The sequence below is a fragment of the Gobio gobio genome, assembly GCF_949357685.1.
Source record: "Gobio gobio genome assembly, chromosome: 2".
Taxonomy (NCBI): Eukaryota; Metazoa; Chordata; class Actinopteri; order Cypriniformes; family Gobionidae; genus Gobio; species Gobio gobio.
In genome coordinates, this window is record NC_137098.1 from 38,607,828 (window position 1) to 38,635,452 (window position 27,625).

The window sequence follows — 27,625 nt, forward strand, 5'->3', positions numbered from 1 at the left end:
GAGGACGTAAGTGTTGGCCTTTTCCCCTTGCTTTTGGCGTTTTAATTAAAACCCTGCCGCTGCTTTAATCTCCCTCCCTTTCTCTGTCCCCGATCACTCTTTCTTCATCTCGTTGATGTCTCTGTGACCCGCATTATACTGGGCTTTAGTCATTATCTGATTTACTCTGACTGTAATGTTGCCCCAGTGGTGTGGCCCAGGCTCTCTCCTCTTTTGACATTGAGAGTAGAGAACTACACACTCTACATTTCCAACAAACCCCAGTCTCTGATGCTTAACACCCTGTCATCCAATAGCGTAGCAGTCTCTGTAGTGAGTCTGATGTAAATAGGCGGCAGTGTTGTTGTTATTGTTGCTAACTAAAACTATTAAAAATAGTTTTAATTAATTGATAGAAAGCATACATTGAGATAAAATTAAATATGCATATTAGTTGAAAAATGAACAATAAAAAAATAACTAATGAAAATGACGAAAATACTACAAAATGTAAATAGACTGTGTAAATCGACTGTCCTTTCGCTCCCTGCCTCCTCTTTTTTTCCCAAATGTTTATGTTGATCAGAATTGAGTGTGCTTATGGTTTGGGGTCTTCACCCTTTTATTTTCTGTTCTTAGTAGTCCAAGCGGCGCTTCCCTGAGGGCAGTTTATGTCTCCTCCCTTGATCTGTGTGTGTTTCACTGATGCTCAAGGCTTGTTATAGATTATTGATGCTAAGTGTCCTTTGATCAGAGTCATTGAATTGGACTGTTCATTCTACACAAGACACACACATGAATATGTCTGGTTAAGTACCTGCACACAGTAATTGTTAATCTCACAGAAATGTCCAGGTCACATTTCACCCCAAATAAAAAGAATCAAAGATTATTTTTAATTTTTTTAATGGACCATTAGGATTTTTTGCCTTTCTCATGTTTTTCTGCTTAAGAAATGTTGTGTGTTTGCCTGTATGAGTGTCTGCATTTCTTTGTGTGGTTCTTTGTGGTCACCTAAAGAAGTGAAACATCTCACTGCTCCAGATGGGCCTCGGGCATCTATGTGTGTGCATATGATTCACCCCTTCCCTCCCTCGACCCTTCTCTTCATCTGTATCGCAAACTTCTACCCATCGTAATCATAATATAGTCAATTACCTCTAATTCCCTCATGCTTACATAACTAATGGAGCTAAAGGCTCATTAAACAAACAGAACACGCATGTCTCATTCGGTTAGCATTTGAGCTAGTCATCATTAGCACAGTATTACGATGCTATCTGTATAGGAGCCCCTTGTGCAACCATGTTCCTAAGAGTGAGACCAATAGACTGCAGAGAGGGGCTGATAAGAAGTGTAATAGCTTGCTGGAGTCCATTAAGGATATGAGTGTTCATCAGACAGGAGAGATTCAATGGGCTCGATACATTGTTTCTGATTTCTCATTTGCAGGGTATATTAGATATGATCGTGCTCAGCAAGGGGGAAAAGGAAGACCTCGTCATCCACGCTTTGAAGAACAACTATGAGGCCGACGCGTATTTCGTGAAAGTGATCGGTGAGTATGAGATGTGCCGTTTACCCAGCCTGGCCACCGTAGCGGCGGTAGAGCTTCCGGGTGCTGACATTTGGAGAGCTGACATTTCCCGAGCCAAATGTGTCCACTAGAAAGCAGCCATGATGCCATTTAATCCTGCCTTCTGCGTTTTAATTAAACGAAAAGAAGAGATCTCCTCTAGCTCAAGCGCACAGATTAGCTTCCTCAGTGTAACAGCATGTGAGGATCATTCTATCAGTGTCAGATTAAAACAGGGATGAGACTGACCCAGAGTCTCTAAATCTCCCCTCCTCTTGCTTATTAGCGTGCTCTGTTTCTCTCTTTCCTGTAGATGTGCTGTTTAATGAGACTGCTGTAAGCTAAAATATCTGCCTCTGAAGAGAGAGGCACTCTGGGTAGTTTACTACAGTGACAAAGTGCTCCCAAGATGCTTGTGCCCCTTTCAAATCAAATAGCCACTTGTGTGTGTGAGTGAGAAATGAAATTTGTTTATATACAATATAAATGTTGTGTTTTATACAAATAGACTCTCCTCCATAATAAAGCTGCTTTTATGAGTCTGTAGTTTTATACAGTTTCCCTGTGAATAATGGCAGACTCATGACTTCCCCGCTCCTGCACTCCTCTACCTTCAGCCTGTCTAATATACTTTACTCCATTCCACACAGATATGGTTTGTGTCTTTTCGACAGTCTGTTGCTGTGAAATGGAAGCTACACTACCGTTCAAAAGTTTGGGGTCAGAAAGATTATTTTTTATGTTTTTGAGCGAAGTCTCTTATGCGAATCAAGGGTGCATTTATTTGATCAACAATACAGTGAAAACCGTAATTTTGTGGAATAATGTAATTACAATTTTAAATGCTATATTTCAATGTAATTTATTCCTGTGATGGCAAAGCTGAATTTTCAGCATCATTACTTTAGTCTTCAGTGTAACATAATCCTTCAGAAATCATTATCTTATGCTGCTCAAGAAACATTTCTTATTATTATCAATATTGAAAACAGTTTCATATTTTTTTTCTTTTTCTTTTGTAACAACGTAACTGTCTTTACTGTCACTTTTGATCAATTTAATGTTATATATATTAGCTCTTTATATCCTCAGCACATCTGAGACAGGCCACAGATGCTTAAATACATCAGGCAACTATGTTCAAGCTGTAGAAATATTGCTGTATTTAAAAGCACTAGGTTAGAGTTTGAATTTCACATGAATGTCAAAAGAAACCGTCTTAGCCCATATGTTCATGTGTGCTAATTTGCTCTGAGATGCATTTTAATTCAAATGACTCATCAAACTGAAACATGTAATGGCCATTCTGCAGCCTAAAATATAGACGTTCACTTATCCCCCATATTAATACAAAAGTGAACATCTATATTTAGGGCTTCTATATTTAGGGCTTTGTTGCTAGACCCTTTTTATTGGGGTATGAGTCCCAGTAAAATATTACAGAAAAATCTATGCCTAATATTAGAGATTCACTATAACTATAACAGGTTTGTAAAAATGCCTAAAATTTAGGGCTGTAATCAACCAAAGAAAATCTTGGTCGACTGAAGTCCTGACATTTTCGACTAAAAATCGACTAAAGTCTGACGGCTCTGACAGCGTTGCATCGCATGCACCTGCTCAATATCATAGCCTATGACTTCCGAGAATATAGTACTATATGTTGTCAACTAGATATATCATCTCAAGAACTTTTGAGGAATATGCAACATAATTTAGATAATTGTTTTTGTCATATGTATTATAATAACTGACAGACAGTATCAGCCGCTCTGTGACGTTCAACCATAGACCGTAAAAAAACATCTGGAGCTGAGCTCAGCTTCGCGGCTGAGACACGAATAGACTATTAACTTAAAGCTTTTACTCTTAAACACAAAAGGCACGTCCACTTTAATAAAAAAGGAATATTTATTAAACAAGCCAGATCAAGAGCAGAAAAAACGCTCTCACAATTAAATAAATAATATACAAGAAAAATAGCCTTCTTCAATCTGTCTCTCTTCTCCAGTGGGTTGGGCTACTCCAAAAGAAGTGGAAACAATGGGGGTGTTCTGAAGACAGTCTGTTACCTGTGAAACAGGGGTGCTCTGAAAACACCCCCATTAGCAATTAGTGCTTTCCACCTGATGAAATGAACGCGGCGCGGCAAAACTGATGAAATGAACGCGGCAAAACTGACAGTACAGATCAACTTAGCGCGGTGTTGTGACGCTTCCCCTCATGTGTATGTTGATGGGCGTTCCTCAAGTTTACCGCTATGGGCGTGCGTTTGAGCCAGCGGGGAATGAAACACAAAGGACCAGCGAGAGACTTCTCTTCGCCAGTTGGTTGGGCTAATCCAAAAGAAGTGAAAACAATGGGGGTGTTCTGAAGACAGTCTGTTACCTGTGAAACAGGGGTGCTCTGAAAACACCCCCATTAGCAATTAGTGCTTTCCACCTGATGAAATGAACGCGGCAAAACTGATGAAATGAACGCGGCAAAAAATCGACCAATCAGAATTTTGGTCGAGCCAGAACGTATCAACTAATAATCGACTAATCGACTGGGAGATTACAGCCCTACTAAAATTGTTCACGATTCAGTTTTATTAAATCGGACCGTTTACTCAAACATTGAATAATTTGCAGCGGCGTAACTGGATAAGTCAGAAAACAAAAAGAGTGCTGGAGGAGGTGGATATTTATCTACAATCTATTGTAATATTTTCAAATATCTGTCAGTTTGTCACAGATAAAGCAGTTCTTTATTGCATGTGCAGTTTGTGAACGATTCTGTACTACAGGTACATATCCATAGCAGTATCAAAAAGAGTATCAAAATAGTGGGACAATTTTTGGGGTATCCCGTTACTGATGAAAGACTAGAAAGTTCCTGAGACCCACATCACCTAGCACCGTCCACTTAGGCAAGGCAGGGGATGTACACCACTGCATTATATCAACTTGCCTCGTTGTTGTCCTCTAGAGGGATTGTGGGTATGTAAGCTGTGTCCTAATGCAATTAACTTTCCCTCTCTCAGTACCCAGCGGTTTACACATTGCCGGGGAAACCCTCAGTTATTTTGTCCTCAGAGGAGTAAATAAAAATGTAGCTCCGTTCGATACTGCCAAGTCCTCAAGGCCATGTGTGTTTTCACATAAATCTGAAACGGGACATGAAAAGAATCCGAGCCTTATCATAGACGTGTGATATGTTCATGCCTTACTTTTTTTTTGCCCGCTCTACATTTACATCCCACTATCTGAAGGCTTTTTATCTTTTGCCATGTGTAAAACACCCACTTTGCCCCTTTATTTTCCTCACTGTCATAAATGCTCATACACACATATTTATACCTCTCCTCTGAGCTACAGCTCAATAGACACAAAAAGAAGTCCAAATGAGCAGTGAATGGGTAGCAGGAGAGTACAAGAGGAGGGGAGAGGCCAGGTGCTGTAATTTTCTGTGATTGCATGCTCTAAACGCACACAGGCGGTAGTTGGAGTGTGTGTTTGTGATGTGTGTGTGGATGAGTAAGTGTGTGTTGGCTATAGGCAGAGAGGGAGAACTATGGCAGCTGATTGCATTCCTGTTCATTTATTAGAATGCAGATGAGCTGCAATGAGGAACATCTGCACACTTTGTTCAGTCCAGTGCACGCTCCTTCCTCGCCTCTGCAATCTGTCACTCTGTACACGTTATGTACATAAAGGGAGGCATTTGTCTGTCACTCATTCGGATTGAATTTTATGAATGATTTGCCACTTGTTCTGTTCAGTCCTGTTTTTTGGTTATTGTTTGGTCTTATTAGACCGAGATATTAGAGAGAGACACTGAATTATAAGGAAGGGACAGTGAAAGGTGTAACACTTCAGACTCTGTATCTAGATCTATCTACTATATCTGTCTATTTATCGTTATGCAGGTCTATGTGTGTATCCAGCCATCTCATACCATTAGTTAACTCACTAACTCATGGCATAGGTTAGCCAGTGTTGCTGTATCTGGCTGTTCAAATAAACAGAGCCACATTATTTACACTTTTTGGTGATATGATGGTTTACTTCTAGATGTCTTAGCGTATTATACTAGGATAGTTGTGCAGCTTTAAGTGTGCGGTGATATAGGTTGTTTTTTTGTTCGTTTTTTCTCTTCATTGAGATGGAATGATTAGGTGATGAGGGACTGAGAGTGCTGCTTGTTACTGTAATCACTGCCTGACCTCAGCCGAGACTGAGAGCCAATCATAAATCTGTCTTCGCTGCTGCTGGGTTAAGGTAAGGTAATAGACGTAATCTCATGACTCCGGGCTGTGATCTCACAACTTTGAAACCACCTGATCACCACTTTCATGGACTAGATTAAGAGTGACAGGTTTTGTTCCAGCTTTATGAAGTAGTGCACCACCATCTCTGATGGTGTAATGATGTGTGAGCGTCTGTGTGGGGCAGCTGTTATGAATGACATGAGACACAGTCACTTAGAGTGTCGGTGGCATCTGGTTTACCAGTGCAGAACAGAACAGCAGGCCTCATGTCCAATTTCACAGCCATCACATCACAGCTATTCCATTGTTACTGCAAACTCCCGGCAGATCCATTCCGCAGAATCTCCCGATGTCCTGGGAACAACAAAGTGCAAGACAATTTGGATCCGTTTCTTTTGTCACTACAAGCAAAAATAAAGTTGAAGCTGAAACAGAATCAAGTCAGATGTCCTGGGAAAGGACGTTCAGCCTGGGAAATTGTTCACGTAACCTTATAAATTTATCAAGATGCCATCATGATGAATGAACCATCACACGTTTTTTATTGAATTGTTTTTTTGAATGTCCACTTTACCGCTTTATATTTCCCCTCAGTTTATCATAGATGTCTGATGACAGCGCTGTTGCTGTGTGATTATTTACATTTCTTTGTATTAGAGAGTTTTCCACGATCTCCAAATGGAGCCTGCGGGAGGAATTGAGACGAATGTCGAGTCTTATCTTTATATGAAGGCTCAGGCTAAGCCCTGGCAGTAAACAAGCGCATTATACATGCAATGAGTTCACAAAATGGCATTTCATTGGGATTAAGCACATCATAAATGTTTAGATGTATTCAGTGCTAAACCTTCCGTCTTTTAATGGTTTTATGCTGTACTCTTAGGTGGGCACTGCACAGCATGCTCACACACACGCGTACACGGTGAGAGCGTGTCATGACCGTGCATATCATGCTTCAGCTCATTGCACAAGCCCTGCTGGTAACTTGTCATTGATAGAGACATTTCCACTATGTGTGCATGTTTCCTTATCTGTTAGCATGCGTGTGCAGGCATGTCAGTTTGTATTTTCAAACTAGTGTTCAATATTAGTCATGCATTCACAAGCACTACAAACACTAGATTTAAAACGTATATGACAGCTTCAGGCCACCAGGATGTCTGCAACAAGAAAGTCCATGATACCTGGAGAAAGCTATCTGATAGCATTCCCGTTCGTCTCGATGGCAGCTGCTTAGTTTCTGCAGGGCCCCCTGAAGGTACACCACTGTTCAAAAGTTTGGGGTCAGTAAGATTTTTATTTGGAGGTTATTCGCTGTGATTGTCAAATTTTTGCAGCATATCCATGCCCTCTTCCACAGTGGGGGCAGTGCACAGACATTCTGAGGAGCAGTGGCCCGAACCAAAAAAAAAGGGCAGATCGATGATGAAGATGAGAGATGGCTTGGTCGAATCACGCTCGGCAGCGGGGGTTGGTTTGTTGTGGAACGTCAGAGAAGCGGTGGCTCTAGCCACCAGGCCACCCCCCTGTGCACGTGTGTTTTGATGCTCAAGATGCTTCGGAGGACAAACTTGGCTCTGCCGTAGATTTTTTAAATATGTATCGCTCTGGTAATTGATAGACACACATGAGTTGTTAAGATCGCACCTCCTTGATTTACATTTGCACGTTTGGGTTCCGTATAGAGGAAAATTGTGGTCTCACGAATGGGGCATTTCAAATGATGGCATTTCAGAAGAGTGGAAAACAAAAATTCATATTTTAAACTGGGGAGGTAGCTTTGAGGTATGAACTTGCAGTATTTGTTTTATTGTAGAGTAACCTCTTATATCGATTATATAATTTTGATTTTCCATTTCATGGCCCCTTTAAAGAAATTGAAGGGTTAGAAAATTGAAAATTCTGTCATTGATTACTTACCCACATGTTGTTCCAAACCCATAAGACATTCGTTCATCTTCGGAACACAAATTAAAATATTTTTGATGAAACCTCTGACCCCTCCATAGACAGCAATGTAGTTACCACTTTCAGACCCAGAAAGTTGGGAAAGACAACAACGTTAAAATAGTCCGTGTGCTTCCAGTGGTTCAACCTTAATTTAATGAAGCAACGATAATACTTTTTTTGTGCAAAAAACTCCACAAAAATAATGACTTTATTCAACTATTTCTTCTAGCCTGTGTCAGACTCTTACGCTGTTGATGCGAAGTCGTGATTTTTGTTAGTTTTTTTGCGCACAAAAAGTATTCTTGTTGCTTCATAAAATGAAGATTGAAGCACTGGAGTTACATAGACTATTTTAACGATATCTTTACTACCTATCTGGGTCTTGAAAGTGTTAATTAAATTGCTGTCTATGGAGGGGTCAGAGAGTTCTCGGATTTCATCAAAAATTTCTTCATTTGTGTTCCGAAGATAAACGGGTTTGGAACAACATGAGGGTGAGTAATTTGGGCGAACTAACCCTTTAATACTTTTAATTCAAGGATGCATTACATTGATCAAAAGTGACAGCAAAGACTTATAGGGCCTGTTTTGCCCTGGTCACTTAATGCATTTTCTCTAGTTGGATTGCAATCTGATCATTAAAAGATCTGGTGTATCGAGACTGATTTAAATTCAATCACTCAGACCACTTCAGGAGGTGGTTTGAGACGCATTGCAAACGAAACTGGACAAGTGTAAATGCATCTGGTTGTTGAAGCATCATATGTAAATTTTACTCCGGCTAAAATGGTAAAAAAAAATGGTGTTAAAATGTTATAACAGCTCCCAGTAGCCAGATATGACAGCGCTACTGCAGCAAGCATCGTCACAGATATGACCAGCCGCAGAGTTTCTGAGTATCTCTTCAGAAAGTATAGCATGGGAATTGAAGACCGGATTTATATTCATTATGCGGATAGACATTTATGTGGCCAAGTGTAAATGGAACAGTTTTAACAAATCAGATAGCGATCAGTTAAAACACATGAAGTGACCAGATGTTAACAGGCCCTTACATTGTTACAAAAAAAATCTGTTTCCTTTAAATTTCCATTTATCAAAGAATCCTTAAAAAAAAAACTCACATTTTACACAAAAATATAAAGGAGCGCAACTATTTTCAACATTGATGATGATGATAATGTAGGTGCAACGTTACTTAAAGTCAACAGAATGTGTTAAAGGGACCATCAAAATAAAGCAAAATAGAATGATTTCTGAAGGATCACGTGACACTGAAGACTGGAGTAATGGCTGCTGAAAATTCTGCTTTGTCATCACAGGAATAAATTTATAAACTTATAATAAAAACATTTTTTTTTAAATGGTTCACAGTATGCTGATTTTTGCTGTATTTTATTTTCAAATAAAATGCAGCCTTGGTGAGCATAAGAGAGTTATTTTAAAAAACATTTTAAACTTTTTGAAAGGTAGTGTATATGATTTGAAATTTACTTATGGTAGCCTAAAAATGCAAAAGTCTATTTCGCACTTCTATGAAAAATATTCTTTCTGGCACTGGAAGAACATCTACTATAATATAATAAAATATTTGCCGAATCAAGGGTTCAAAAAATGCAAAAACTGAAAATCAACGTAATAGAAAACGTTGTAATAATTTCACTTTTGGGCCCAAACAAGGGACGCCAATTATGTAGTGATTTTACCTTCGTCCATCCAAGGACGTTAAGTAAGGTAGTGATTGGTACTCATGTCACCGATGACGTTGTGATTTTTGGATCACACGTCACTTAAGGTGTGGTTATGAGTACATCAGATGACCACCTTCCCCCTCTCTTAGTTTGGGACACTAGTCAAGGTATTTTACCTTGGCTCTATGAGAACACTCCAAACGGGAGGCTGTTCAATCATTTTAGATTGAATGTAAAGTGGGGAGAGTTGGTCAGCTGATTTATCTGAAAGATTGGTGAGATTTCTAACTTGTAGAGCCTTTTCTGTATTACCAGCACAAGTAAGACACAATTGTAATAAAATAGATTTTATTAACAAAAGATAAACAAGAATAACTAACACAACTACTAAATGAATACAATGAATGATAAAGGAATAAAGTGCATAAAATACATGTGATTAAGTTGAGTGTGGCTATGGAAGAGTTGCGTTATCTTATGGAAAGATAAACTGTTGTTTCTCTGAAACTAAGGTGAAGAACGGAAGATTATTTGTTATTAACTAGCATCAGTTAAATTACCTCTAATGTAAATTAGAAAATCATATACTGATAATATACAACAATGCCAAGGTTTCTGGAAAGAGGTTTGGTTAAGTGATATTTACGTTCCACGTGTTTGAGTAAGCAGTCCGATGGAGGTGACTTCATCCACTGGTTGTGCTGGGTGACAAATGCAGTGTGAAAGGAGCTGGAATCCGTTTCAACAGTCTTGAACACGAAGATCTGTGGGATGCTGATCTCCTGGAGCACCAAAGGGTCCTAAAATCTGGAACACGCAGATGAGGCCCTGAAGTAGGTGAAGAAGGTCCTTAATCTGGAACACGCAGACGAAAGAACCTCGAAGTGAAGGTTTGCTCTCCTGAGCTTAACCTTGTTGCAAATGTCTCTGTGTGTCTTCTGACTCTGTGGGTCAGACACTCAGGACTTGGTCAATCCGCTTTGGTCTCTCTGGCATGGAGACTCGGGACGTGCTGTTGTCATCTCGCTGGACTAAAACTCTGAACGTAGTGGTTGTTAATGTCTCTTTCCTCACAGGCTGGAGGCTCAGAACGTGGTCGTATCTGTTGCTGCCTCACAAGCTGGAGACTCAGATCCTCGGATCTTTTGTTGTCTCTCTGGATTAACCAGAGGCTCAGAACTTGGTGAACTGTTACAGTCTCATCCTTGCTGGGGAGACTCAGAACTTGTTGCTCTGTCACAATCTCTCTCAAGGAGAAATTCAGAACTTGGTGAACTGTTACAGTCTCATCCTTGCTGGACAGACTCAGAACAAGGTGTGTCTGTTGAAAGGGTACCTTTATCCTTTTCCGAAAAGGAGGAGATCGCAATTTGGCGCTTCTCCATTCCAGTGTTGCGATTGGCTGCTGGCATCAGAGGGGGTCCACAGTGAAACTCACCCTCCTTTCTCCTGTGGAACTCATTTGCATACTGTACACAGTTAGAAGTCTTTAAAGTGTCTTTAAAGTTTACCAATGCATTTCTTACTTTCCAAACCACCATCAGAATACCCTTGGCAATATTCTAAACAAATAGAAACCAAATATGATGGGAAAAGATTGAACTGTTCATTAATTTTTTCATTAACAGCTGATTCTGTGTACGATATTGCATTACAAATAGATGTCACTGAGAATACTTATTTCTCTGAATAAGTATGAAATGGATGTGTGTAGTTTACATCAGTCTTAAGGTTTCCAAACATAGTTATGAATGGATTTAGATGAATCATTGTGGTCTTTGTTTCACCCAGTACTGCTAAGGTCCTGTGGAATTTTTATGGCAGTCATAGACCAGGACACTAGAGATGTGGGTGAAGGGCAGGTACTGCATTTGGGCCAATGAGATGTCTTGTCCTTCCTGGGCTTGGTACAAGAGCTGGGGCCTCATTTATAAAACTTTGCGTAGGATTTGCGTCAGAAGTGGCGTACGGATGAAACATAGGACGTGCGTACGCACAGAAATATTCGGATTTATAAAACCGTGCGCACGCACATCCTACGCAGTTTTCCCTTAATAAATCACAATCAATTCTAAATGTAGCGCAGCTTTTGCGGCTTCATGTCACGCCCATAGTTGCCCATAAATAGTCCGTGAAACGCCCACAAGTTAATATTCATCGATTGCGAAATCATGGCAAATACAGAGAGGAAATCAAAAAAACGTAACTTCACTCAATGTGAAGTAGAAATTATCGTTGGCGAGGTGGAAAAGAGGAGAAAAATATTTTTTGGAGTTAATCTGGAACACGCAGACGAAGGAACCTCGAAGTGAAGGTTTGCTCTCCTGAGCTTAACCTTGTTGCAAATGTCTCTGTGTGTCTTCTGACTCTGTGGGTCAGACACTCAGGACTTGGTCAATCCGCTTTGGTCTCTCTGGCATGGAGACTCGGGACGTGCTGTTGTCATCTCGCTGGACAAAAACTCTGAACGTAGTGGTTGTTAATGTCTCTTTCCTCACAGGCTGGAGGCTCAGAACGTGGTCGTATCTGTTGCTGCCTCACAAGCTGGAGACTCAGATCCTTGGATCTTTTGTTGTCTCTCTGGATTAACCAGAGGCTCAGAACTTGGTGAACTGTCTCTCTTGATGAGAGACTGGCGGCAATTATTGGGGAATCCCTATTAATCCCTATCCCTATTATCTACGTGGAAATGAGAAATAGTTCAGTGCAAATGTAATTTCTTGCTGCTTTCTGAATGGTTGAGACATACGTCATATGTTATTTTATCGAAAATAAAACAAACTAAAGGCATTTGCATGAATACCATGATTCCGTAGCTGATGAAGAAATTTTTACTATGAAAACAACTTTCCCCAGTGGACAATTAATACATCTAGCCTATCTATTTATCAATATATCTCCCTGATTATCTATCTATCTGTCTATAATTGCATCTATATCTGCTCCGCCAGACGGACACATTGACGAGAATATCAGTTTTGTAAATTATTTCGTTCTGTTTACCATATTATTTATGAGGATGAATTGCAAAACATGCCAATATTTCACTTTTTTTTGCATTTCTGTTGTAATTTTCGTTTGATTTTGTTTGTTTTACACTGCAGATCGATCAAACGGGTGTTCGTGTAGGCTGTTAATTGCAATACTTGCTTTGTGAAGTCTTTAAGTTATTTATTGCCATTTCTTTTACACAACGGTCTACAGTTTCACACACTTTCACGTGTTTCTTCCATCTGCCGACGGTGTCGCCATTTCTCATTTCACCCGTTTTTGTGCGTACGCCTGGGTCAGAGCTTGCGTGAAGGACCGCACATTTTCCCGTCAAGTTTGCTTTTTATAAATACCAATTATTGCGTAGAGAGTGGCGTACGCCTTCTTTTGTGCGTACGCATCGTTTATAAATGAGGCCCCTGGTCTTTTTGGCCTCTAAGAGGTGTCTGGATGTTGTCATAGCATCTTATCTGATGGCGTTGGACAGTTTGTTTGTCTCAGTCTACCAAGATCCAATCAAAATGTAGCAAACCTTTGTCCACTGTTATGGACAGAGAGTGGCCCGGCCATAAACTGGGCCCTGGAATGTGCTGTCCACTACAACGTCATTTTTAAATGCATTTAATATATAGTATTTTGTGTTCCAATATTTTTTTCATGAAAACAAAGATTTGTCACAGTAAACTTTCTGAAATACACCTCCAATTTTTAGTTGCCCAAATTATTTCATTACCTATTAGCAGCTGTGCTGTGGTAAAATGTTATCCATCACACATTACAGTGGTGTATCAGTCATATTGTCCTGTAAGTTCACTCATTCATAGAGGTCTAGAAAAGATGCGCTTAATCTCTCTGTTCTTGTCTTTCAAGCAGGCATGAATTAAAAATTATTTTAGTCTTTTGTCACACCTCTCTATCACCCCTCAGTACATTCCCTTTGAAAAAAAGCCACATATTTGATTTCACAATCCTAATGACTAATGCAGAACATTTGCCTTCAGACCAAATATGAAAATCTGGAAATTTCCAAAGGACAAGTTATGATTGAAACATTTTCATTGTTTGTTTTTCCAACACAGACTTTCAACCTTATAATTTATGCTGGTGGTCTTCCATCATGAACTTTCTAATTCACCGTCTTTAAATAGTGTTGCCTGCCACTGCCAGTTTAAAAATCTAATGCTGCGTTTAGATAAAGACAGATGCACAAGTACACAGATGGTTCTTTGTGTGCCACTAATGAGCAATTAATGATTTTTTACTTTCCCTTTCATACGCGCTGTTCTCTAATGCACAGTCAATTTTGGCCTCAAGAGAAGCAGAAAGTCTGGCTCTTATTTCACACCATTAGTGGGAATTTAGTGCACATTTTGCCCAATTCAATTTCTCTAGGCATAATTCCTGGCTGAAGATGATTACGGTAGAAAAGTTGCTGTTAAATTGTGTGAAATGAGTGAAGGTAAATGTAGTATTGCCCGTGTTGTGAAGTGGATTTGATATGGACACTGCAATCAACTTGTCCTATCTGAGGGCCAGATATGTTGGACAAACTTTTGATTCTCTTTCTCTGTCTTTATCTCTTTCTCACTGCAGTGCTCAGTGGCCTTTGCTCCAATGACTGTCCAGAAAAAGTTAAGGTGAGTTCTAATCTTTTTTTCTCTCTCATGCAAAGACACAACTCTGAGTGGTGTTTAGTATCACCAGGCCAACATGCAATCTGTTTCTGCATATTCCAGAAGAAATCAAACAAATTCAATCACAATGTTCTCTTGCATGTATTTTGCCTATTAAATACATTTTCATTATTTCTCTTTGTTAAATTTTCTTAGTTAAATATGCTTTCAACAACCTATGACACTGTAAGACTTTATTCCAAAACAGGAATTGTAATAAAAGTAAGCGAAATCTTGGGCATATATGGTAGTTAGTGGTTGACTGATATCTTAGAGTAAAGTGGCTGATGTTTGATATACACCAATCGGGCATAACATTATGAGGTGAAATGAATAACACTGATTATCTCTTTATCACGGCACCTGTTAGTGGGTGGGATATATTAGGCAGCAAGTGAACATTTTGTCCTCAAAGGAAAAATTGGCAAGCGTAAGGATTTGAGCGAGTTTGACAAGGGGCAAATTGTGATGGCAAGACGACTGGGTCAGAGCATCTCCAAAACTGCAGCTCTTGTGGGCTCTCGTGTGTTCCCGGTCTGCAGTGGTCAGGATCTATCAAAAGTGGTCCAAGGAAGGAACAGTGGTGAACTGATGGAGCAATGGAAGAAGGTGGCCTGGTCTGATGAATCAAGTTTTCTTTTACATCACATGGATGGCCAGGTGCATGTGCGTCAGTTACCTGGGGAACACATGGCACCAGGATGCACTATGGGAAGAAGGCATGCCGGTGGAGGCAGTGTGATGCTTTGCGCAATGTTCTGCTGGGAAACCTTGGATCCTGCCATCCTGCCATCCCATACTGCAGACCATGGCTGTGGCCTCTTTCAGCAGGATAATGTGCCCTGCCACAAAGCAACAATGGTTCAGGAATGGTTTAAGGAGCACAACAACAAGTTTGAGGTGTTGACTTGGCCTCCAAATTCCCCAGATCTCAATCCAGTGGGATGTGCTGAACAAACAAGTCCGATCCATGTAGGGCCCTCCTCGCCACTTACAGGACTTAAAGGATCTGCTGCTAACATCTTGGTGCCAGATACCACAGCGCTCCTTCAGGGGTCTAGTGGAGTCCAAGCCTCGACGGGTCAGGGCTGTTTTGATAGAAGGGGGACCAACACAATATTAGGAAGGTGGTCATAATGTTATGCCTGATCGTGTATATACACTACCGACTCAGTATGGGTTGTTTTTTGTTTTTTGTTACAAAAGATTTCTATTTCAAATAACTTCTATTATTTTGAACCTTCTATTAATTAAAGAATCCTGAAGAAAATATGTGTCATGTTTCCACAAAAATATTAAGCAGCACAACTGTTACAAAAGAGTTGCAGTAATGATCGCACGGTGACGAAGAATAGAACTGAATTTTAATTGTAATTAATCATTTGATACAATGCACTTATTGTGTACATACATGTTTTTACATTGTACTTACATTTTTAAAAATACCTGCATGTAATTACATCTGTAATTAATTTCTGTAGTTAAATTTGTAATTACACTGTTGACAATTCCCTTACACCTAACCCTTACCTTAAACTTACCCATACCACCTCACCTGTCCCTAACCCTACCCGTATCCCACCTCAATATCAGCAAAAGTGTTTTGCAATACAATTTGAACACAGTAAGTACATTGTACTTATTTTTTGATGTAAGTACATAGTACTTAAGGCCACCTAATATAAAAGTGGGGCCCAGTTTAGTCTTAGTTAGGGGTCGTTATGATTTTTTGAAAGTCGTCTCTCATGCTCCCCATTAAATCACACTATTTTATTTAAACCTGTGATGTGAAAACATTTTTTTTTAAAATAAAATTGATATTTTACTTGGTGTTTATAAAAGCAATTGAAAAAATGTTTAAATAATATTTTTTGAAAATGAATCAATATATAAAATATGCTTTACCAACTTACTGCAATATAGCAAGTGTTCAACACTGTCAAAATAAAATGATCACTGATCAGGCATTAAACTGCCAAACAGGAAAACTTTGTCCTATGTGATAATTGAAAAATGCCAAATAATCGAAGTTAACAATATATGTCGACCACTGCATGTAGGTATTTCTTGAATGTGATTGTCTATAAGTTCTATCATGTTATCTTTGCTCTTCTAACGTTGTTGACTAGCTGTTGAGGTCGAGGACAAGTATGTCACGAAGCTGTCCTCATTCTGACGCGAAGACAGGCTTTTATGTTCTCACTCTTGTTTTCTCTCTCTTTCTCTCTCTCTCTTCTACACTCTCTCCATTTGTCTGTGAGCACTTCTATACTTTGTTTCTTTTTCTTCTTTCTTTTTTCTGGCCTTCTCTCTTCTATCAGTCCATTCTTTACCCTTTCCTTCCTGCCGTCTGTTGTGTTTTTCTACGCGCTTCTTCTCATTTCTTTATTATCTGTAGATTTGATGCCAAAAGATCTGCTTTAGCTGTGTCTGAAATCACTCACTCGTTAACTTAATCACTATCAGTATATACTGAATGCCACATAATGCAGATAGTGGAAAGGAGTCAATGAAAGTAAGCATTGGCATGTTTATCAGTTGTACGCTATACATTCACTATGGGTGAACATATAGACAAATCAATTGCTTTTAATTCAAACAACAGAATGACTGACACCACATATAGTACACAATTTATAAAACACGGAGCAATTTTAGACAGCTATAGAGTTTATTAGACAGGAAAAGATGTTACTAGGGTGTGTGTTTTGGAGCAGCACTGTACACTTGGCAGGGTCCCAAAGCAATTCATTACTCTGTTAATACGTGAGCGACACATACATACACACACAGAGACCTCTGTTCATTAACTGTCATCCTTCGTAATGAAGAGATAATATATTTTCTGCCCAGCCGTTCATCCTCTTCTTTAGACTTGCACAAACACACACAAATGACATCACATGTGTTCTCTAACTCCGTGATATGCCGAGTACAGACAGTTTGCCCTGAGGCCAGTGGGTAGTAGAGGGCTCTATGATTAAATAAGAGCTCTTTAAGATGGGCCGCACTCCTGTCTCGCTCCAGCTGGACCTCTGACATACGTGTTATAAAGTCCCACGCTGAATTAATATTTAGATGCTGAAACGGGGAGGTTAGTTGTAGAAGGGTATAGTTCAGATGAATTCTTATGTTCTGGACCATAGCTTTTTTGCATTTGTCCTATTTTTGCAGTGTTGCATGCTAAACACCCTGCCTGCTTACAGCCAGTGTAAATCATATTCTGTAGGTTACTGTCAGCATAAAATGAAAATTCACTGTTCATATATTTTCTAAATGTGTGTTTTAGATCTTATTGTGAGCAATTCATCGAGCTTGTAATGTTTAATCAAAATGTCATAACCGTACCTTCTGGTGAAAACAACATCTCTTTGAATTACAGCAGGACTCCTCCAATTACAGCAGAAAGTGCTTTCTGATTTTCTTTATTTTACAAAAGCAATGTTTTGTTGTTGTTGTGAGTTTTCAGAAATAAAAGTAGACCCTTTACAGTTTGCATTGCTCTTATCTGTATGAAGAAAAATATTTTAAGTTAAATGCAAGGGATCACACTATGTCATGCAGTAAGTGCCCTCTCCACACAAACACTTGGATATGCGCCTAATAATAGCGCACATTTATCTAGGTTAACGTTGGTGCGAGCGGTCTTGTAAAGTTGCTACTACGTACATGTTTCAAGTGAAAATACATACTTGAGATCAATGAATGATAGGCGAATGTTTGGATTTCCTGTCTTAAGGTGAGACACTACATATGAATTGGGATTTTTTTTTTAAATTACAAGATATCACTCTGAAACTTATCCAGTTTATTACTGGCATAAACATAAGAAAAAAATGTATTACAAGTTTTGTGTAAATTAATGGTTTAATATGCAAATGAGGTCTAATATACTTAAATATACGCTCATCTCATTTGCATACATTTCCAAAAACAAAATCTGGACAGTGGAAAGGACCAAGTTTAAAATTCTTTGTTCTATTTGTTGACATATTAGATGAGAGGGCTTTTACAGAGGGGATTCTGGATATCTTATTTTGTGCTTTAGTAAATTAGAGAATACTGACAATAACCTTAAAAAATCAATTTTTGCCATTTTTTGGGGGGAGTAAAAGGACCTATAACTCAGGATAGGAATGATATATCAACAAATCCCTCGGTAAAAGCCTTCAGAATGTAGTTAAGTATAAGATTGCAAGAGTTGGTGCTTGTAGGTGCTCCTGAAGTGGATATATCTGACTCTGAGTGTGAGAAAAAAATCATTTTGAGAAAACGGCCTTTAAAGTTTTATATTGTATAATTGCATACATTTCTATGAAACCCCCAACCTACAAACAAAATATATATAGTTCATTAATATCAGTAGTGTATAATATTCAAAACACATGGAAATTGATAAATGATTAATCGCAATAGCCTTAAGCTGAAGAGAACTACCTTAACAAACACACAACAACAGTCACAAAAACTGCAAAAGAACTGTCCCTGTTTATTGTATGTCCATCTATATCTATTTGAATCTTTTTCTGACGGGGTTTCATCATCTAATCTGTTGTTGTTTACTTTATTTTTACTACATCTTGCTACTTGATCTTTTCTGTGACTGTTTAAGAGCTGAATTCGGAGTTGGCTGCATTTTCTCCCAGGCGGAGAATACACAAGGAAGCGACCATCGACCAATCAGATGTGGTTTTCGGCTGCAAACTTTCGCGGTTGCCCATATTTGGATTAGACAGCGCTGTGTGTGAGACTGAGAGCTTTATAATGATACCAGGCATGACATGTTTTGGTGAATGGAGACGGCACGGGAGCTCGTATTAGAATAACTTTTGATGATTTCGGGTAGAAATCTAAAGGCGAAAGCTGACAAAATATAATGAAATAAGCACCTTATGAGTAATGTCGACATTTTTTTTATGTTGACATGAAAGCTTACATGTTAAGGGAGCAAACTGGCCCATAATATCAAAATTGACCACTGCATGAAAAAACAATGTTATCACCTACCGTGTCTCGCCTTAAACGATCTGTCCGTCACAGTCTGCATAATTTCGCCAATTCCCGTTTCATTGCAGCTTTAAAAGGGTAGTGTGCAAATTCTGTGCATCAGGTGGAATTGCAAAAAGTTTTCCCTAAAACTTTGTCTCCTCCTGGGAAATAGGCCATTTGAAATAATTTTTGCTTATCTGCTACCAGCTTACTATAAACTATTCACTTGATCCAAAGGATCATGTTCTTGTTGATACCTAGTTTATTTGGACTATTTGATTCATAACCTGGTGCATTTTCTCTCTTTGTTGGGGTTCCTGTAGGCATATACACTACTGTTCAAAAGTTGGGGTCAGTAAGGAAGGGATCATATATATCCAGCCATTCCTACAGTCTTCAGTGTCACATGATCCTTCAGAAATCATTATGATATGCTGATTTGGTGCTCAATATTGGTGTGCTGCTTGATATGTTTATAGTGACAGTAATATATTTCTTTCAGGATTCTTCGATGAAAAGAATAGCATTTATTTGAACTGCATTTCTTTGAATAAGAAATCTTTGGTAATATTATAAATGTCATTAGTGTCACTATTATTGTCCTTGATTAATAAAATTATTATTTTCTTTAAAAAAAATATTACTGACCCTGAACTTTAAAACGTTAGTGTATGTACCAACTGTACCAAAACAATCGAGGAAAAAAACACCTCAAGGAATGTTTTTTCCTTCGGGTGAGAATGCAGTCCAACCCAGTGGTCCAACGAGCCAACTAATATCCTTCACTGTAACCACCAGTATAGCGATAGTTGATAACATGAAACAGGTGCATGACAATTATTTAATCCCATTCAAAATGAGACATAGAAACAATGGTGAGAAAATACAATGACATATTTGCCATTTTTGTGTTGCTTGCATAAAAAAATGCCTTGGGGGTTCTTTGTTTAAAGTCTTTTTGAAATATTCGGCCCACAGTTGCAGTCACTCACTGAGGTGTTTGTTATTCCCCATCCAGTTCTTGTGACGTATTCGTTTATCTCCTTTTAGCTGTATCTCGCCTCTCTGCTGTCTTAGGCATCACTTTGTTTCCTCTGATGCTTTATCTTCCCACGTTTACATTGTTTCTCTGTGTTCTCTGGCTTGCTCAGTCTAAACTTTTGTCTCTTGCTGTCTGGTCTTTTCATCAGCGAGATCATGGGTTATCCACCTGTCCTTGTATGGTTGTTATAGCCCAAGGCTCTCCAGTTGTTTACTATGCTTCAGCCAATCTGAAGAGTTTAATGAAGGTTAGTTTTTGCTTTGTAACTGGCTTCTGAATTTGCAGACATTATGTTTGGCATTCATGTCTGGGTTAAATGTTGTCTTCCTGTGTGATTAAGCTTTGCTTCTTCAGTTCTCCAGGAAGAAAATCTTGATAATAGTACGTGCCCTGTAAGCTCTGCTGCAAACAACCTTTAGATTTAGAATTTTCTTGTTTTTGAGGTTTAAATTGAAAAGTAAATTCAATTTGATATTACGAGAAAATGTCGCAAATACAGTCACACTGTGAGATGCACTACCGTTCAAAAGGTTGGTGTCAGTTTTTCAGAAGATCCTTTTATTAAAAATTATTTAAAAAAATTGAATAAAAATGTATACTTTTATGCTGCAAGGATTCACTAAATTGATCCAAAATGTTAGTAAATAGATATTTATAATGTTACAATATAATTTTTTAGTTCAAACAAAAGCGGTTCTTTTAAACTTGCTATTTATCAAGGAATCCTAAAAAAAATTTATCACAGTTTCCACAAAAATATTAAAGGGATAGTTCACCCATTTACATCATTTACTCACCCTCAAGTTATTCCAAACCTGTATGAATTTCTTCTTCTGAACACAAAAGAAGATATTTTGAAGAATATGTGTAACCAGTCGATGGGCCTCATTGACTTCCATAGGTTTTTTTTCCCCCTACAGTTAGTATATACAGCCTGAATTAATGATTTCCATAATTTGCACGCCAAATTTCCTTATGGCATAACAAACTTGAACTTGGATGTTGGCAATGGAGTAGTTTTTCAGGTCCAAAGAAGTGTGTGGGACTTCAGGTCTCACTGACGTCAGATTCTCTGGCCGTGTACTTTGCCCTCACTGTTGTGTTCGACTGAACAGTTTTCATCTGTATTTGATGCTGCCAGGTCATCTCTCCCTCATTTATGTCAGTTTGGCACTAGGTGACGGAGAGCTTCTGCTCCAGGATTGTCTTATTTCCTGTCAACATTGTCCAGTGGCTGGATTCATCAGCTACAGCGGAACATAATTTACAACTAGGGAATCATTTCACTCCCCAACCATAATCATGCTTCACAAATACATCTGTTTAAAAATGTATGCCCACTTGTTCCTGGCGTGCCGTTCATTTGCAGTTCCCAGGGTTATTGTCTGCACAGAGAAAAGTATCCATAATTGAGAAGCTGGCGTGTTAGCAGGTCGGCCCCATCTCCCCGGCGCGGAGCCAGTGCTGGCCACGCGTTACTGCTGGCTGTTGATATACATCTCTCATGTGCCTCAGTATTTGTAGGAGGCTGGAGCTGGGCCTGTGTAACCTGTGGTGATCTGTGTGGACTCAACTGAAAACACACACACACACTTACAAACAAGGAGTCAGGGTTATCCCAATTATGATTAATATCATCAGAATATCTCCAATGTGCAGGTTTTTAGCGTTCTGCAGGAAACAAGTCATATTTACAACTCCTCAGGCAATTACAATGAGTCTTTCTTAGGAAAATCTTATTGATATGATCTTATATGTGTTTGAATCACTTCTCTTTAGGGCTGCTGCATGGTCTCAACATCTTGGGGGAGCATAGAGTTAAGATGCGGTCACATTTACCAATGTTCTGTGAATTTTCATTGGCAAAATTCAGTAATTTCTACCACTCAATTTTGTGTGAGGGCGAAAGATCTCCCCAAGTAGATGTTGTAACGGGTTCAAGTTGGTCACATGGATCCAACACATTGAAAGCTACTTGGTTTGAAAAGTTGACAGCAGACAATGGACCTGTTTTGCCTGCACAATTTTATAGAATTTCTCTAATATTACTGCACCTTTAGAGATGGTTGTTGTTTGCTTCTTAAAAAGTAGTTTCATGAATATAATTCCATTTGCAAATTGTTTGTATGCGTTTGTATTTATTGTTAATGGCTTCTATCCATCCCACAGCCCTTCGGTGTGAACCAGCCTGGCCCATATGTCATGTACACATCAGTGGACTCGAACGGCTATCTAAAGAACGCATCTGGTGAGTACACGGCTCAGAAAAGATTAACACTAGATGGGAAAGGCATCACACATATCTCTTTGCCCAGCATATTCTGCTTCAGTGAGGTAAGATAAGTCAACCTCAACTTACTGCAGTCATCCGTCTTGACTAGTTCAATACCTTTTGAAGGATCAGACTAAACTAGACTAGGATATTTTGAATAAAACAATAAAAAGCATTTTCTTGTCCACACTTTATTCTATTGTTGATTTAAAGAATCCATTCTGGTATGGTACATTGTGTGAAGGACGCACATTTTGCTTTGGAGAACTTCCCTTTTTTCCCTTTTTTCAAGTAAAAATGTATTTTAATATACATTTACATTTAAATAAATTGTTATATTCAGAGCCAAGTTTCTGTCATGTAGTAGTTCAATTACAGCATTATGACAAGACATTAAGACATTATCTTTGATTCATTTCTCTCCATTGTCACACAATGTTTCTGTAGACAACATACCAAGTTTTATTGTTGTAGGTCTATTGTATCTAAGTAAATTTAACCAAACTTTAAAGCAAACTAGATATTCTGCCACAAAGCACACATCAGTATGACGGTTGAGTTGTCTTGCTTCTTGATTGTTTAGTATTTTATATGTGAGTGTCTCGTATGTTGTTTTGGCCCTCAAGGATATCTGATTGGCCAAGTTCAAGATCAGAGACGGGGCAACAAATGACCTCGTTCCACCTTTCTAAGAGTAGATAAGCTTAAATTCCTCACGGCATAGACAGAGCTTGCTTCACTTTGGTGTCAATGACTGTTTTCCTGAAGTCTCTTTTGAAATACATCACTGACCTTGAGCTCTCAGTGGAGGCATTACATAAACAAAATGAATGTTTCTCTTATGTTCTGGTTCTGTGTGTTTGCTTCCACTGGGCTGTGCATCTTCTGTGTGGTCTGTGTGTGTGTGTGTGTGTGTGTGTGTGTGTGTGTGTGTGTGTGTGTGTGTGTGTGTGTGTGTGTGTGTGTGTGTGTGTGTGTGTGTGTGTGTGTGTGTGTGTGTGTGTGTGTGTGTGTGTGTGTGTGTGTGTGTGTGTGTGTGTGTGTGTGTGTGTGTGTGTGTGTGGTCCGTGTGTGTGTGTAGACTGTTCTGAAGATCGTCAGCAGGCAGAGCAGAGAGCAGAATGTGACAGGGCTATTTCAAAGATAAATGACTAAATGGCTAAAAGGACAAAAATTATCCTCAGATAACTGGAAATAATGGATTTTAGGGAACTTTGGTCCTCCGTGCTTGTAGACGGAACTATCTTCTTTTTTTTTTTTTTTTTTTTTATGGAATTATGTTCTGCTTTTAAGGGCCAGACCAGAGTTTCTGAACTTGCCTTTGAGTTTTGTCCAATGAAATTATAGCCTTTCTTCCTCTTTTATTGAGTAATCCTTTACTAACCAGAAAACATTTCTGCTATCTCAACTCTCTCTCTCTCATTGTCCTCTTTATCTTTGTTCTTTCCTCTCAGCTGATAAAAGACACCTCTATAAGCAGAAAGAGCATTTATGATGTCTATTATCATTGTTTCATATTGAAAAAAGGGTTAAATTGTATATTCAGACATACTGGTCTATAATGTAAATGTCACAGTAATAATGTTCTTGATTTGTCTTTTTGTACACCTGCTGAAGCAGAATACAATGAGCAGAGATGTTTGGTTGCCTTTCCTTCTTAATAGTCTAAGTATGAAAATCAGTATTAATCTCTGGCTTCACCTGCTGTGTGCCAGGCTTGTTTTTTTGTTTTTTGTTTTCTATTAAACACTTTTTATTTTAGTTACATTTTCAATTGCATACAATGAATAGATTCAAAATTCGAATAGAATTTTGATGCAAGATGAAAAACTGATACTGAAAGTTGGACAAGTCAGAACAGTCGCATACCTTGATCAAACGCCGATGGCTGGGAGATATTTGGCATGCTAAATATCTGGACCTGTCTGCGAATCATAATCCTGGTGTGTGAAATGTGTTTTTTTTTTTTTTTTTTTTTTAACTATGAGAAATAAAGAAATAAAAACAACAACAAAGCTTCTCAGTATTTTACATCGATATTTGATACCACCTCTTTTCTTAGTCTTCTATTAACACCTTTCCAACTCCACCACGTTTTAAAATATAAGTTATCTTTTTCCATTGACATATTTGTTACCATTTCTTTTAGCCAACGTCCTATACAGCACAAATACTTTTCCAATTTAAAGAAATAAGCCGTTTTACTTGAAGAACACCTTCTTAATAAATTATCTTTCTTTTTTAACTTGATCTCTTTAGGATATAAATTAAATTTTTAAAAAAGTAAAGGCTTGTTTTGATGTTGAGGTTAATGTGTTTCAGAGTTTCTAATGTCTATCAGGAATTTCCCAGGACAGTCAAATCATCATCTAATGAAGTCATATAGTCTGTCTGTCTGTAAATCTATTGTTCTTTTTATTGTTCTTTTGTTCAGTAATTCTTTCATTCTATTTATTATTCTATCAGTCTGTATGTATGTTTATCCGCCTCTCTTGCTGTCTATCTTTCTGTCTGTCTATCTATTTAAGGCTCTTATCTATTGTTGGCTCTAGATATTCTATCATTCTGTCTATCTGTCTATCCTCCACACACAGTTTACCGTGTGAAGAGTTGAGGTACGACAGGGAATTGATGGCACTCCCACAGAAAACACAGTGGAACAGATAAATAAAAGCAATCACTATTTCAGCACAGAAACTGTAAATAGAGCTTAGTGACACTGCGGCCCATCGTCCCTCCTTGCTCTGCTGCTGAACTTCTAACTACAGTTCTGTGATCAATGTCCTGCTGTAATTGGAGAGATTGTGGCAGGGTGTCTGGGGTCAGCTGAAGGACAGTAATGGGGTGTATGTTGTACGGGGAGTGGAGAACAGGCCAGGTTGTTTTAGGGCCCTTATTCCCCCAGGCTCTCATTGGCCAGTAATGAAACACAGCTCAGCAAGACTTATTGCACATTTAGACTCGCGCTCAGGACATAGGGACGGCGGTATTTCTGCTGCTGTCTGCACTCACGCTCTCTCTCGCGCTCTCTCTCTATTTGAGGACAAAGTAACCGAGGACAAAGTAAGTAGCCTAACTAAAGTAGCCACAGATGCCATGAAGGCAACACTGCTAATGTGTTGTTCTGATAACAATTTAAAATAATTAGGAAAAAACTGGAACATTGAAAATATCTTTTTAATCAGCCTGATCTCTCCACGACTTATCTTGCTATTAAATTATCTGAACAGAACCCGGTAGACCAAACCAAACAAATTACACCGTTTTCTCAATTGGCTTAATTTAGGAGCAACCTACAGCTTCTAAGCTAACATCTCTTTCAGCAAGAAATATTCTTTAGACCATTTATAAGTTGATTAGAACTGAGACTCAAACAACCTATGAAGAATTCATTAGTCTACCAATTAAAAATGCATTGTGTACCATCACACAAAGTAATGCAACGATTTTAATACAAAAACTATATCACATTAAATATATTGTATGTGTATTCAATTTAGCTTTGAGTATAATTCATGACTGCAGTTTTTATTATCATTGTTTTGTTATGTGTGAGTGGGAATTTGTTTGTGTTTATTTGCATAGCCTGTAGGTAAATGTGTGTGTGCAGGGGGTGGAGTGGAGGCCATCCTCTCAAGTCTTATCTGAGGATGATAAAGTACTTCAGAGGGTTGTGTGTTCATGCTTGTATAATTAGACTGACCCTTGCAGTACTAAGTTAATGAGTGAGAGTTGTAAGTAAACAGAGAGTAAGAGCAGAAAAAGGTGAAGTATGGAGGCAGACACAAGAGGTGGGAGAGGAAAGACTGACGCAGGAGAAGATGCAGATCAATATGGAGCTTGAGACTGTTCTCATTAATTAGCCAAATGAATGTGGTGTATAATGAACAGCCCCTCTGAATCCTCACAGTGAGGGACACACACAGACACACTCTTACATGCACTACACACACATATCCAGCCACAGATGGATTCTGCTGAATTTCTAGCATCTTCAGTGATTTTTTTTTTTAATGGTTTTTTTTTTTTTTTTTGGAGGGTGGTGTCTGTAGAGTTCTGCAGAATTAATTTAAACTTGGTAAAATGTGTTAAACAGGGCTAAGATGTATACTCTCTTATTGGTAGCTGTCATTTTAGGCTGCAGTGGGTTCTAAAAGTTTGAAATGACATTGAAACCAGTGTATCAAAATCTCATTTAATTCAGTTTTTGAGATGAAAGTCTTTGGACAGGGTCACGGTGAATGAAATAATGAGAATTACACCTTCTCAGTTGTCCAAGAAAAAAACCCTGCTCCTGGCGTTGCACATGCAACGCTCCTGGAAAGAGTGAATGCACGACTGAAGAGAGCCATCTCCTAGGTCTGCCCTCATGCCTGCAGCCTTAACGTAAGAATCTCGTAAAGTAACGTTAAAATAACCTTAATTTAATTGGCATAAGTATCGATATGTAAAGATTGGGACTGTTAATCAGCCTCACATGTTTTGATTTAACGTTGTTAGCGTTATTTCCTCCGAATCTAACATACTTTTTATTCCAAATACAACTTGTATAATCCTACTAACATTACCATTTGCCCAGAGGTGGGCAGTAACAAAGTACATTTGCTTGAGTACTGTACTTAAGTACACTTTTTGAGTATCTGTACTTTTATTTGAGTAGTATTTGTTTCTGGAAACTTATGACTTTTACTTCACTACATTTGAAAGACAAATATCGTACTTTTTACTCCACTACATTTCTATTAAGGTCCTCGAAGTAGAAAGTCATTTCTATGTAGCCGCTTTAAAAGTCAGTGGATGATTTTAAAACGTAATAGGGGTTTTTTTTTTTGCAGACAGCCATCAGCAATCACTCTTATAGGGTCACATGAAGTTTAATGATTTCCCAGCATTTTTTGAACACTGATCAGTTGATGGCAAAATAGAATGTGGCAGTTCCTAGGCGCAGTGCACGCACCCATGCCATACTATAAGAGTATGTTTCAGTTTTCTGAAAAGATGAAATATTCATTTAGTTTTAAGTTTTTGCTTTGTTTGCCTAAAACGAACCATATCATAGCCTTCAAAAACCCGCCGTCCAAACCTTCAGAAGCATATTGAGGTGAAAGCTTGAAATGGAAGTTGTCTGTGCTTTTAGAGTAAAGGTTTCTGTATAAAGCGGTGTTAAAGGGTTAGTTCACCCAAAAAGGAAAATTAGCCCATGATTTACT

The 27,625-nt window shown here is 38.6% G+C and overlaps 1 protein-coding gene across 1 annotated transcript in view; it reads left to right on the forward strand.

Moving 5' to 3' along the window:
* itfg1 (integrin alpha FG-GAP repeat containing 1) overlaps positions 1-27,625 on the forward strand; it is a 174,937-nt gene that overhangs the window by 120,927 nt on the left and 26,385 nt on the right. The window contains exons 11-14 of the mRNA XM_079803686.1: positions 150-312; positions 1,432-1,537; positions 14,033-14,076; positions 22,313-22,391. Coding sequence (XP_079659812.1) covers positions 150-312; positions 1,432-1,537; positions 14,033-14,076; positions 22,313-22,391 — 392 coding nt within the window. The remainder of the gene's footprint in view (positions 1-149; positions 313-1,431; positions 1,538-14,032; positions 14,077-22,312; positions 22,392-27,625) is intronic.